Consider the following 13,679-nt stretch of genomic DNA (forward strand, 5'->3'; position numbering starts at 1 on the left):
GACAAACTGGTCCACTGTAGGACAGACTGGTCCAGTACAGGACAAACTGGTCCAGTGCCATCTCCAACCCACCACTCCACCATCATGACTGGGTCACAGACCTAAAGGCAGTTCCAAATGCAGCCACTGGAACCACTGCACTAATGTCATACAGACAAAAACTGTCTTGGACTCTACTTCACTAAAACAATACACAATCATTTTATCAACTGTAAAATAACGTTTGTCTTCTACAAGCTGGAATGTACTTGATCATATAAATACGTGTTCAGACGATCACAGAACTGTTCACATCTCACAAACTATGTGAAGTAAAATAAAGGGACGGTTTATTACCTTCAACACAGGGTCAAAGGATGAATATATGACGTCCAATAAATGCAGAGGGGGAGGGGCATCCGTCAGTCCAGGTGAACCACCTGAACGTATTCAGAGTTCAGAGTCCATTCTGACAGAAGAACAGAAGACGTCTGGTTCAGGGTGAGTCTGACATTGGGATCATTTTCCTGTTCTAGTCTCTCAGTGGGTTTTCTGGGTGTGGACTGGAACTGTAAACATGGATGGAGTCCCTTCCAGGCTGAGTGTCCACTAGGTTTACTGGACTCTGTGTCCACTGGCTTATTTCCTGTTGTGTCAGTGTTTGTGACGGATGAACCCAGTGTTTTAGTGAGGTGAGCTCACAGTAGTTTTACTGCTTGTTCTTTCAGACTGACTGAAGTTCACAGTATGAGTGTGAGTGTGGATGAAGAGGAGGATGGAGCAGAGTTATCCCATTCTACAAACAGGGGTTTGTTCATAAAGGAACCTCCAGGGGGCAGTAATGAATCAGGACCCTCTGATCCACAGTGAGTCCACTGTCACACACCTTTAATATTTGACTCCAGACAGAACAGGACATGATGTGTCCACTTTAAAGTCCAAATGTGTCCTTCAGACAGAATAAAAACACACATGAATAATAACCAAAGGTGATAGAAAATGAAGTGTTCACATGTGAATAACACTAACATACTGTCCAATCCAACTGTTGTACTTGTGTTGTTTCCAGAGGTCAGTATAACAGACCCAGAGCAGAGTCTCCAGTGTCCACATGTCTGTCCATGAAGACTGACTGGTCCAAGGAGAGTCCTCCATACTTTAGTCCTGAACCTGGACCTTCAGACACAGAGTAAGAGACTATTTAGTCTTTAAAATGATCTGCAGGACACGTTTTAGCAGTGATTTCATTTCACATCCAGAGTCTATTGTGACATTTAACTCATATTAAAGCTGTTTGACAGAGGCCTCGATGCAGACGGGTCAATATAGAACTGAGGGACTGTGGAAGTCCTTGAGATATATCTTACATACATCTTTATGAAGAGTAAAATATATATTTTTTTTATGTTCATTATGATCATGTCTTTAAAAATTCCATAATTATTTAATTACAGAAACAATCACTTATTAATAAATGATTAATAAATAATTAATAAATGACTGGATAGACTAAAATGTCAACTAAAGAACCATCCAAACTGAATAACAACAACCTTCTAATTAGCTAAACAATAATAAAATGAGCTAAGTCAAAAATGGTTTTGTGTTCTTTTTATTCAGCTGACATAATCATGACAGATATTTCTTTTTTGGCAGTATATCAAATTTTATATGGAAAATAATACATTGTATCTGTGTCAGATAAATGACTTTCATCTCAGTTTCCCATGACAAAACCACCTGTGAAGGAAGTGTGTTTATTCCAAATCACATGACCTGCTCCACATGATGTCATTTCCTCCTGAAGAAAACACTGACAGGACTCAGTTCTTTCTCCTCTTTCTGAGTTATTTCATATAAAGTAGTGTGGGAGTCAAGTGTGTATTTATGGCACTTTTATGTCAACAGTGTTACGACAATATCTTTATAAATAACTTTCAATTTCAATGTGACTCAGTTGTATATATGTGTGGAGCTGTTTGTCTAATTAGCTTTGGTTCAAAGTTAATTTACCTTTTTTATTTAGTAATTTAGTATTTTTTGCTAATTGTTTATTTTTGGTTTGTTTGCTTTGTGTTTGTTTAATATTTCACATCTATTTTTGGATTTTCACAGTTATTACTTTGATTCTTTAGTATTTAGCACCTTTTTGTTTTGTGTTTTCTTATTGGTTTAGACCAGGGCTGTCCAACCCTGGTCCTGGAGAGTCACAGTCCTGCATGTTTCAGATGTTTCCCTCTTCCAGTCCACCTGACGGTCAGTATCAGGCTTCTGCACAGCTTCATGATAGGCTGATCATTTGAGTCAGGTGTGCTGGAAGAGGGATCCATCTGAAACATGCAGGACTGTGGCTCTCCAGGACCAGGGTTGGACAGCCCTGGTTTAGACCGTGGGCACCTGGGTTTAAATAGACAGCACCAACTGAGACCATCATGCACCTGGGTGGGCCTATGGTTTTGTACCAGTCAGTCACAGTGGTCAAGTCCACCAGGATGAACAGCAGAGACAACAAAACGGCCTTGGTTGTTGTTTTCCTGCAAAAAGCCTGAAAATAAACCACTTAGAATCCATCTGTGGTCTGGACATTGTGTTTTTGACTGCGTAGAACACAAACCCATGGTGCATCTAGTGGTTATTTGAGTTCTGTTCAAGTCTTCAGTGACTTTTAAGTTGTTTAAATTTGATGACAAATAGCCGCAACAATACGATATTTAGAAGAATGTGTGTGTAAAAATGCCATGTGGTGTTCTGGTTCTGTTGATTTTAGGGCTGAAAACAGCACAAATGTCAACTACCTGTCAACTCTGTTACCCTGTAAAGACAACTCCAAAAGTCCCTCAGTTATATATTGACCCTGTCATGCCGGCAGCCAGACGTTAGTCTGGTTTTGTCTGTCTTTTATGTTTGTTTGTCACTTCCTGTTTTATTTTGTTAAGTTTCCCCTCATGTGTCTTGTCTGTCGTCTTTACTTCCTGTTCCCTGATCGTTCTTACCTTTCACCTGATTACCTGTCTCCACCCTGATTTGCTCCACCTGTGTCTAGTTGTCTTCCCTCCCTTTTGTGTATTTAAACCCTGTCTCTTCCCCCTGTCAGAGGCCAGTTTGTTACTCTTGAAGTACTTACCAGCGTTCTGATCTTGTCTGTCTGTTTTTGGATTCCTGTTTTTTGACCCGTTTTTGCTTACCCGGTTTTGTCTACTGCCTGCTCCCTGTCGGTTTTTTCTGCCTCATCTGATTCCCCGGTTCTGATCGCCTTGCCTGACTTTTGGTACGTGAGTTTTTGTCTTACCCTTATGTCCTGTCGCCTGAGTAATAGCTTGCCTGTGTATGACCTGTTTCCGTCCCTGACCTCCCTTTGCTTTTCCCCAGTCGGGAAAAAGACCCCGCTAACCACACGGGGAGACGAGTTGTCGTTCTCGGTCCGGAGGACTGACTCGAAGAGGAAATTACCACCTATTATCCTCAAGATTTTGTCAATAACATTTTTCCTACACCTGTGTGTGATTAATAAATTCTTTGAATTTAACATCTTGACTCTGAGTTCTGCTTTTGGATTCTGTGCCTGTACTAGCGCCATTACAGTACAAACTGGCCACAAAATGAATCCAGCAGAGCTCACTCAGGTCAAGGAGGCTATTCAGTCACAGGGGCACAGGCTGGGTGGACATGATCAGGCCCTCCATACCTTACTCGATAAAATGACTCTGTTAGCCACGCAGGTCTCCCAGCTCACCCGTACCCAGGCTGCGGCTGCGGCTGTGTCAGGCGAGAACCAGGCTACCAGTCCTCCTGTTTGGGACTCGGCCGAACCTCACATTCCGGCACCGTCCAAGTACTCAGGTAATCCAGATACCTGTCGGGATTTTTTCACCCAGCTCCAGCTTATTTTTGATTCTCAACCCATTCGTTTTTCTAAAGATTCTGTTAAGATCGCCTATGTGGCCAGTCTGTTAGAGGGTCCTCCTCTGAGTTATTTCAACGCGCTCTTTGAGCAGAATTCCCCAGCAGTTCAGTCATTTTCCTCCCTAGTGACTGAACTCAAAAGGGTCTACGACCACCCGGTTCGGGGACAATTCGCTGGTCATCAGCTTATGAGGCTGAGACAGGGAGATCAGTCTATCAGGCAGTATGTGAGTGTTTTTCGTTCCCTAGCGGTTGAATCAGGGTGGAACAACCAGGCCCTGATCACCGCCTTTTTGACCGGGCTAAGCCGCTCCGTGGGCCGTGAGATGGCGCTCCGTCAACAGCTCCACTCCCTGGATGACATCATCGCCGAGGCCATCCGGGTCGCTGATCAGGAGTCAGTATGGCAGACAGATGAGTCTGTGGTTCGCTCTTCGTCTGGCAAGGGGCCCGTTCGGGAGGTGGTTCGACTCCCGGTTACTGAGACAGACGGTGGGAAGGAGGAACCCATGCAACTGGGCCGGACCCACATCTCAGCTGAAGAACGCCGACGTCGCCTGACCGAGGGTCTCTGTCTGTACTGTGGACAAGGGGGACATAGGGTATGTAATTGCCCACTTAAGCCTGATGGCAAGACAAGTGAGGGGTCGCTGTTGAGCAGAACTGTTTGTTTATCCACTGTTTCTCGTCCGTTTCCTGTGGTTCTCCTCTGCTCTGATTCTTTGTCTCTCCAGCACCCCGTACTGATCGATTCCGGGTCCGACGCTAATTTAATGGACCAGAGCCTGGTACAGAAGTTGGGACTCGGGTCGATTCCGATCCAGCGTCCGTTGGAGGCCCGGGCCCTGGATGGCCACGTGATTTGCCGGATAACCCATTGTACCGAGCCGGTCTCCGTTCAGTTCACTGATGGACACACTGAGAGCATTAACTTTCACATTTATGAGTCGGAGTCCCAGCCACTAATTCTGGGTTATCCGTGGTTACAGATTCACGAGCCATTTATTGATTGGGGCACTGGGGAGGTTCAGTCTTGGGGTAAAGACTGTGAGACTCGTTGTAAATATATTAAATTACCTGTATACTCACCCAAGACTCCACAGATCTCCGTGGCCCCAGTTAGTGTTCCGGTAGGGGAGGATAAGGACTTTCCAGCACTGGAGAAGGTTCCCCCGTGTTACCATGATTTAAAGGAGGTGTTTAGTAAGTCTAAGGCTACGGCCTTACCTCCTCACCGTTCGTATGACTGCGCCATAGAACTACGTCCTGGTACGTCTCCACCTAAGGGGAGATTATTTTCTCTATCTGGGCCAGAAAATTTAGCTATGAAAAAGTACATTGACGAGTCTCTGGCAGCCGGGTTAATCAGACCCTCTTCATCTCCTGCAGGGGCGGGTTTCTTTTTTGTAGACAAAAAGGATAAATCACTAAGGCCGTGTATAGATTATCGGGGACTTAATGACATCACTATCCGCAACCGGTACCCGTTACCGCTGATGTCCTCAGCTTTTGAACTTTTGCATGGGGCTAAAGTGTTTACTAAGTTGGATCTTCGTAATGCCTATCACTTGGTTAGAATCAGAGAAGGGGATGAGTGGAAAACAGCTTTTAACACTCCCAGTGGTCACTACGAGTATCTGGTGATGCCTTTTGGTCTGACCAATGCCCCTGCTGTCTTCCAGGCCCTCGTTAACGATGTCCTCAGGGATATGCTAAATGTTTTTGTATTTGTCTATCTGGACGACATATTAATTTTCTCCCCAGATGAGAGCACGCATGTTCAGCATGTGCGACAGGTGCTCCAGAGGCTCCTCTCCAACCAGCTGTATGTCAAAGCTGAAAAATGCGAGTTCCACCAACCTACGGTCTCATTTTTGGGTTTCATCATTTCTGAGGGGAGTGTCCAGATGGACCCTGAAAAGGTTAGTGCAGTGAGAGAATGGCCAACACCATCTTCTCGGAGAGACGTTCAGAGATTCCTGGGTTTTGCTAACTTTTATAGAAAGTTTATCCGGGGGTTCAGCAGTGTGGCTGCCCCCCTGCATTCTCTCACCTCTTCTAAGTCTGTATTCAGGTGGAGCCCTGAGGCTGACAGGGCGTTTAACCGCCTTAAGGTGGCGTTCTCCTCTGCTCCCATTCTGTCCGTTCCAGACCCTGCTCTACAGTTTGTGGTGGAAGTCGATGCTTCTGATTTGGGAGTGGGGGCTGTCATCTCCCAGCGCTCGCCAGCCGACAATAGGCTCCATCCCTGCGCCTATTTGTCAAGGAGACTGTCGCAAGCTGAGGTGAACTATGACATAGGCAATCGTGAACTGTTGGCCATTAAGGTGGCATTGGAGGAATGGCGACACTGGCTGGAGGGGACAGAAGTTCCGTTTCTGATCTGGACAGATCATAAAAACCTGGAGTATCTACGTTCGGCTAAACGTCTCAACTCCCGTCAGGCCAGGTGGGCATTGTTTTTCACACGTTTCAACTTTACCCTATCCTACCGTCCGGGTTCCAAGAATGGTAAGCCTGACGCCCTGTCCAGAGTTTTCTCCCCTGAAAAGCCTGTCTCTGAGCCTGAAACTATTTTGCCTAGCTCTTGTGTGGTGGGGGCTTTTCAGTGGGGCGTAGAGAGGATGGTCACTGAGGCCCTTAATGACTGTGATGTTCCGGATGGCGTACCGCCAGACCGTCTGTTTGTTCCTCCTCATCTCCGTTCCCAGGTGATCCATTGGGGCCACACTTCTAAGATGGCGTGCCACCCGGGTGTGAGGAGAACCCTGTTTCTGATCAGGCAACGTTTTTGGTGGCCCGCCATGGAGAGGGACGTGAGTGAATATGTGGCCGCATGTCCTGTTTGTGCTGCTTGTAAGGCTTCTAACAAAGCGCCGATGGGGCAGCTGCATCCGCTACCTGTCCCTAAGAGACCCTGGTCGGACATCGCCCTGGATTTTGTTACTGGTCTTCCCCTGTCTAATGGCAACACGACCGTACTCACGGTGGTGGACCGATTTTCTAAAATGGTGCATTTCATTCCCCTACCTAAACTCCCGTCTGCTAAGGAGACTGCGGAGGCGCTGTTGCAACATGTGTGTCGACTTCATGGTTTCCCAAAAGACATTGTTTCCGATAGGGGACCTCAGTTTATTGCTAGATTTTGGAAGGCTTTTTGTTCTCTCATTGGTGCCTCTGTCAGTCTGTCCTCTGGTTTTCACCCGCAGACCAACGGCCAAACTGAGAGACTTAACCAGGTCCTGGAGGTGGGACTCCGTGTGTTGGCTTCCCAAAACCCCGCCTCCTGGAGCCGTCATCTGTTGTGGGTGGAGTTCGCTCACAACTCTCTACCCAGTGCTTCATCCGGATTGTCTCCTTTTCACGTAGTGTATGGTTATCAGCCTCCTCTGTTTCCTTCATTGGAGAAGGAGGTGGGCATTCCTTCGGCTTTGGCCCTGATCCATAGATGCAAGAGGACCTGGACTCGGGCCAGACAGGCTCTGGTGAAGGCGTCGGCCCAGTACAAGACCACGGCGGACCGCCATAGGATCTCTGCACCCGTCTACCATCCGGATCAGCGGGTCTGGTTGTCGGCCAGGAACCTTCCTCTGAGGATGGAGAGTCGCAAGCTGGCACCCAGGTTTGTAGGCCCATTCCCCATCTCGAAAGTTATTAATCCTGTCTCTGTACGTCTTAAGTTACCAAGGTCTATGAGGATCCATCCCACCTTTCACGTGAGCCAAGTCAAACCTGTTAAGGAGAGTCACCTGGTCCCACCTACCCAACCTCCACCTCCTCCACGCCTTATTGAGGGTGACCCAGCCTACACGGTTCGACGGCTGATGGCAGTTCGACGGCGAGGGAGGGGCTTCCAGTACCTCGTGGATTGGGAAGGGTATGGGCCTGAAGAACGTTCCTGGGTGCCGGCCTCCTTCATTTTGGACCCTGACCTGATCCGAGAGTTCCATCAACGTCATCCTGATGTTCCTGGTCCGTCTGGTGCCGTCCCTAGGAGGGGGGGTACTGTCATGCCGGCAGCCAGACGTTAGTCTGGTTTTGTCTGTCTTTTATGTTTGTTTGTCACTTCCTGTTTTATTTTGTTAAGTTTCCCCTCATGTGTCTTGTCTGTCGTCTTTACTTCCTGTTCCCTGATCGTTCTTACCTTTCACCTGATTACCTGTCTCCGCCCTGATTTGTTCCACCTGTGTCTAGTTGTCTTCCCTCCCTTTTGTGTATTTAAACCCTGTCTCTTCCCCCTGTCAGAGGCCAGTTTGTTACTCTTGAAGTACTTACCAGCGTTCTGATCTTGTCTGTCTGTTTTTGGATTCCTGTTTTTTGACCCGTGTTTGCTTACCCGGTTTTGTCTACTGCCTGCTCCCTGTCGGTTTTTTCTGCCTCATCTGATTCCCCGGTTCTGATCGCCTTGCCTGACTTTTGGTACGCGAGTTTTTGTCTTACCCTTATGTCCTGTCGCCTGAGTAATAGCTTGCCTGTGTATGACCTGTTTCCGTCCCTGACCTCCCTTTGCTTTTCCCCAGTCGGGAAAAAGACCCCGCTAACCACACGGGGAGACGAGTTGTCGTTCTCGGTCCGGAGGACTGACTCGAAGAGGAAATTACCACCTATTATCCTCAAGATTTTGTCAATAACATTTTTCCTACACCTGTGTGTGATTAATAAATTCTTTGAATTTAACATCTTGACTCTGAGTTCTGCTTTTGGATTCTGTGCCTGTACTAGCGCCATTACAGACCCAGGAAACAGGATGAGTTCAACAGGAAGTTGAAGAGGGAGGGGCTGTGGACCCCAATGTCTGACAGAAGAACTGACATGCATTTGGCTGTTCCAACCAGTGTTGTACAAGTTACTTCCGAACTGTCATCCATTACAGATTACTGTTATTTCAAAGTAATTCCTTACATTACAATATTACTGTCTCAGACTGGAAGATATTATCACATTTATTAATGATTGTATTTGCAGTAAATATTTAAAGTACATATAAATATTATACTTTATATTAAAAATAGTTGATTATGTAAATCTGATTGTGTGTGAGGTGACTAAAATAAGTGTATGTGAATGGTTTGTGTGGATGCTTTGTGTTATTGTACAAATATATAGAAAAAAAGTGTGTAAACAAAACAATGGAAGCAGAATTCATTTAATCATTACGGGGTGGGAGTCTATAAGTTAGACTTCTTCCCACTCCTTTTGGAGCGCTGAAAACTTTAGTTGGACCATGTTGTTTGGTTCTTTGTTTTCTGATGATTCTATGTGCTCCAAATCAAACTAAACTCAGAATTGTAATCCATTACTGGAGCCTTAAAGCAGGGTTAGGTTTAGTACTGAGCAGACGTCCATGTGGACAATGGACTGTCCTCTGCCGTCTGCACCCATTGGCAGAACACCAACAGGAAATAGAACTGTACTGACACATTTTGGATTCCTTAAGGTCTCATGGTCTTGCTGTTTTATTTTTTGTTTTTTTCTTTTGAGTAATTAAATTATGGACATAAAGTGTGTTGTGATGCAAGTGCTTTTGAACATGTACCGAGTAAAATATTACTGAAAATTGATTAGTAATGCCTTACAACACTGCGTTACAGCAAAAAGTAATCTGTTACTGTCATGCATTACTTTTGTAATGTGTTACTCCCAACACTGGTTAAACACATGTTAAATTGACAGTCAATGTCATTAAATGAGTAAAAGACAGAGGTAAGGACAAAAGGACACATGGACAAGAAGTTGGTCTAAAGTGTCAGATGTCTTTAACGTGTGGAAAAGAAAATCCACAGCAGCATCTTTACCAAGTTACAACTAGATGAACACTCACACAAATGTGTCGTTTGAGCCTCAGAGCTTTTATTTATTTATTTATTTATTTATTTATTTATTAGGATCCAGGAGCAGTTTTGTCCTGGTGTATTTCCACATCTGAGCAAATCATATCTGTGAAAAGTTTTATATTTATTTTCCATGTTGTGGTTCTACTGTGGCTGATTATTTTTCAATAAAAAATGAAAATATCAGGCTCAGTTTTTCTGATGTTTACTAGGATTAATAACAGTTTTCATAAAATATGAATCAAATCAGAGCTGGTCCGTCTGGAGGCATCTGTTTATTTAACATGTTCTGACATGGACGTAAACTACCAGTTGACAGGTTGTCAGAGTTCAACAAACATGAGACACTGATTCTAGTTGGACTTTATTGGTTCAACAACAGTAGAGACAGAACAGGACATGATGTGTCCACTTTAAAGTCCAAATGTCTCCTTCAGACAGAATAAAAACACACATGAATAATAACCAAAGGTGATAGAAAATGAAGTGTTCACATGTGAATAACACTAACATACTGTCCAATCCAACTGTTGTACTTGTGTTGTTTCCAGAGGTCAGTATAACAGACCCAGAGCAGAGTCTCCAGTTTCCACATGTCTGTCCATGAAGACTGACTGGTCCAAGGAGAGTCCTCCATACTTTAGTCCTGAACCTGGACCTTCAGACACAGAGTAAGAGACTGTTTCTACAGATGAGACATTATTTCTGATCTTTTGTTGACATGTATGAATTCATCTGACAGAGGAATTTTTAATCTAATTGAAGTCTTGATTGACAGCTGAAACCATTAGTCCTAACCCTCTACGTTCATAGTTGTGTGTGTTTTTGATCATATCCAGTCCTCTACTATTACTGTTAACACTCTTATTGCTTGTATATTGATGAAGTTTGCAGGTCAAATGTGATCAGTTCCTGTCAGTAACTGGTTCAAATCAAACTCAGGTGTGTGAGTAGAACTGACAGTTTCCAGTCCAGCTTTAGTGAAATGGTCTAAACTCCTCATTTGGACTCCAGCTGCTGTGAATAAAAGATGTTTGAGACTCTGAGATGAACAACAGCCTTAAAGTCTGTGAAACACATGAGACTCACTCACATGTGACAAAAAGAAAGACGTTCAATCCTGAACCAAATGTGTGTAAAGGTTCAGACACTAAGAGCCTGTTTTTCTGCTTGAAGTGTTTTCTTCATTTGAATGAACATTAAACACATGTTTGTGTGAGAATCAGCTCTGAAACAGACCAGTAAGACCAGAGCAGTTTTAGATGGAAGTCCTCTGTGTGGTGTGTCCACACTTAGAAATGCTGGGTTGTTTTCAGAACCCGAGCGCTGGGTTAAGGCTGTTGGGTCACAGGTCTGGTGGGTTTGACTGAACATGGGGTTGAAAAGAATCAAGCAGTGCATTGGGTTGGACATGTGAGCTGAAATGGAGGCTCATCATTCCTTCCAGCTGCCATTTTCAGACAGACTGTGAGTTGAGGCGGCTCAGTGGTTTACACTGGCACCGCTCAGCAACAAGGTCCTGGGTCTGATCCCCAACCAGACCAGGTCCTTGACCCAGCACAGAGTTGTGAGTGTAGATGTGATCCTTTGAACAGCTGATCTGAAAGAAGTTTGAAGAAGCTTCTTCTAAACAATGTGTTGATGTCCACAGAGAGACGGAGAGGACTCATGTTCCTGAGGTGGACCCACCGTCCTGTTCTATGTGTCAGAAGGTCCAGAGTGATCCGGTCCGGGCCAGCTGTGGACACTGGTTGTGCAGACAGTGCATCACTTCATACTGGGACCAGTCTGGTTCATCAGGAGACTCCTCCTGTCCCCAGTGTGAAGAAACATCCAGAACAAGAGCTGAGCTGCAGATCCACAGCTCTGTCCAAAGTAAGACTGGACATCTGTCTGAACATGTCTGCACTTCACTAAACACAACATGTGTTCAACTGTCACTGACTGAGCAGCACAACAAAGAACATTTGAACTGCATTAGACTGAACTACATTTTCTATCATATGTTGGAAATGATCAACAAAAACATCCATTTTATTTCACGTTGATCAAATAATGTTTTCCAGTCGATGATGGTTTAAGAAAGTAACTCACTGATTCTCTGTAAATTCAGTCACATTAAGGATTATTTGGTCAGTGACAATCATCTTGTCTGTGTTGTTAGAACTGCTTTGGAATGATTCCTGTTTGTATAAATCAGATCCATGTCTGATCAGTGGTTTCCATAGTAACAGGTCTAGGGTTTGTCATTTGGAAACTGTTGTCAATAGGGATGTAAACAATTAATCGACTAACGATTAATTGTTGATTAGAATTTGCTCGATTAAATTATTAATTGTTGGTTAATTGCCCTTTTCCACCCGTCCACACCTGTCCGAAGGCTGCTGGTTTGTCTGTGCTGCTACGCCGCAGCTGGGATAGCTGGTCATTGAACCGGATCATGGTGTTGATGAGTTAGAATGTGTGTATGGACATGGAGGACCAAACACAGACTGACCGTCTGTTTGTGGGAGCGGTGCACCCCCGACTAAATACACACACAAATGCAGGGTCGGAGCGTTTTCCCTGGAGGTTGGTGTAGTCCACAGTCAGTGAAAAGTTTCACTTTCACTTCTGCGGAGGCACGGACTGCACCGTCCTGTACCCCCACAGTATTAGAAGTAGGATGGAAAGTGACGCACCAACACGCACGCATCCCCCGGCCGTACTACGTCCATGCGAGCCCCCCCCCGACGAAATGCGCGTGCGCACCCCCACACACACACACCGGTGAAAGGCACGCACGTGCGCGCACACACACACACACACACCCATTCCACACCACCACATAAACAGATGAATTCCACAGGAAACACTGACTGTATCCAATGGTTCAATTAATCAATCATTAAGGAATATGACATGCTTTTATCATGAAGTGTGTAATCAATATTTAGCTTTTATTCTTATAGACCGTATTGAAAAAGAAATTCAGATTCTCAGAAAAATCGCCGCTTATCAATTAATCATTAATCAATGGATAAGGGCAACCAACTAACAATTAATGAATTAATCGATAATTTGCATCCCTAGTTGTCAATATGAAATAGTATTAACATTCAGTGACAGATGAGAACAGATATTTTGACCCAACTGTGTTTATTTCAAGTGTTTGTTGTCTGGTTGCAGTTGAACATAAACTCAGTCTGAGGAGCAGATGTGAATGTGTGACTGAAGGAACTGAGGAAACAGGAAGTAGAACCCGTCTAAACCGGATCTACACTGAGCTCTACGTCACAGAGGGACAGAGTGAAGACGTTCATACCCAACATGAGGTGAGGACGCTGGAGACAGTTTCCAAGAAGATCATCCAAGAAAGTCCAATCAGGTGTCAGGACATCTTCAAAGGCTTACCCGAGCAGCAGAAACCCATCAGAGTGGTTCTGACCAACGGCGTGGCTGGAGTTGGAAAAACCTTCTCGGTGCTGAAGTTCACTCTGGACTGGGCCGAGGGTTTAGAAAACCAGGACGTCAGTCTGGTGGTTCCGCTGTCCTTCAGAGAGCTGAACCTGGTCACAGATGAGCAGTACAGTCTGCTGACGCTGCTCCATGTTTTCCATCCAACATTACAGAAGGTCACAGCAGAGCAGATCAGTGTCTGCAAACTTCTGTTCATCTGCGACGGCCTGGATGAAAGCAGACTGTCACTGGATTTCCACCACTGTCAGGTTGTTTCAGACGTCACTCACAAGTCATCAGTCAACGTTCTGTTGACCAACCTCATCAAGGGGAACCTGCTTCCATCAGCTCTGATCTGGATAACATCTAGACCTGCAGCAGCCAATCAGATCCCTCCTTCATGTGTGGACAGGGTAACAGAGGTCCGAGGCTTCACCACTGATGACCAGAAGGAGGAGTACTTCCAGAAGAGATCCACTGATGAAGATCTGTCCAACAAAATGATCTCACACATCAAGACATCCAGGA

At 45.1% G+C, this 13,679-nt stretch overlaps 1 protein-coding gene across 1 annotated transcript; it reads left to right on the forward strand.

Moving 5' to 3' along the window:
* The first annotated feature begins 364 nt into the window (after window positions 1–364).
* LOC115438930 (uncharacterized) lies at window positions 365–13,521 on the forward strand. The gene is made up of 7 exons (XM_030162820.1): window positions 365–480; window positions 708–845; window positions 1,049–1,168; window positions 10,265–10,384; window positions 11,365–11,588; window positions 12,882–13,415; window positions 13,481–13,521. The coding sequence occupies exons 1-7, from the start codon at window positions 365–367 to the stop codon at window positions 13,519–13,521; spliced, it is 1,293 nt and encodes a 430-aa protein (XP_030018680.1).
* Window positions 13,522–13,679: the final 158 nt, after the last annotated feature.

Source organism: Sphaeramia orbicularis, chromosome 18 (genome assembly GCF_902148855.1).
Source record: "Sphaeramia orbicularis chromosome 18, fSphaOr1.1, whole genome shotgun sequence".
In the NCBI taxonomy this organism is placed as follows: domain Eukaryota; kingdom Metazoa; phylum Chordata; class Actinopteri; order Kurtiformes; family Apogonidae; genus Sphaeramia; species Sphaeramia orbicularis.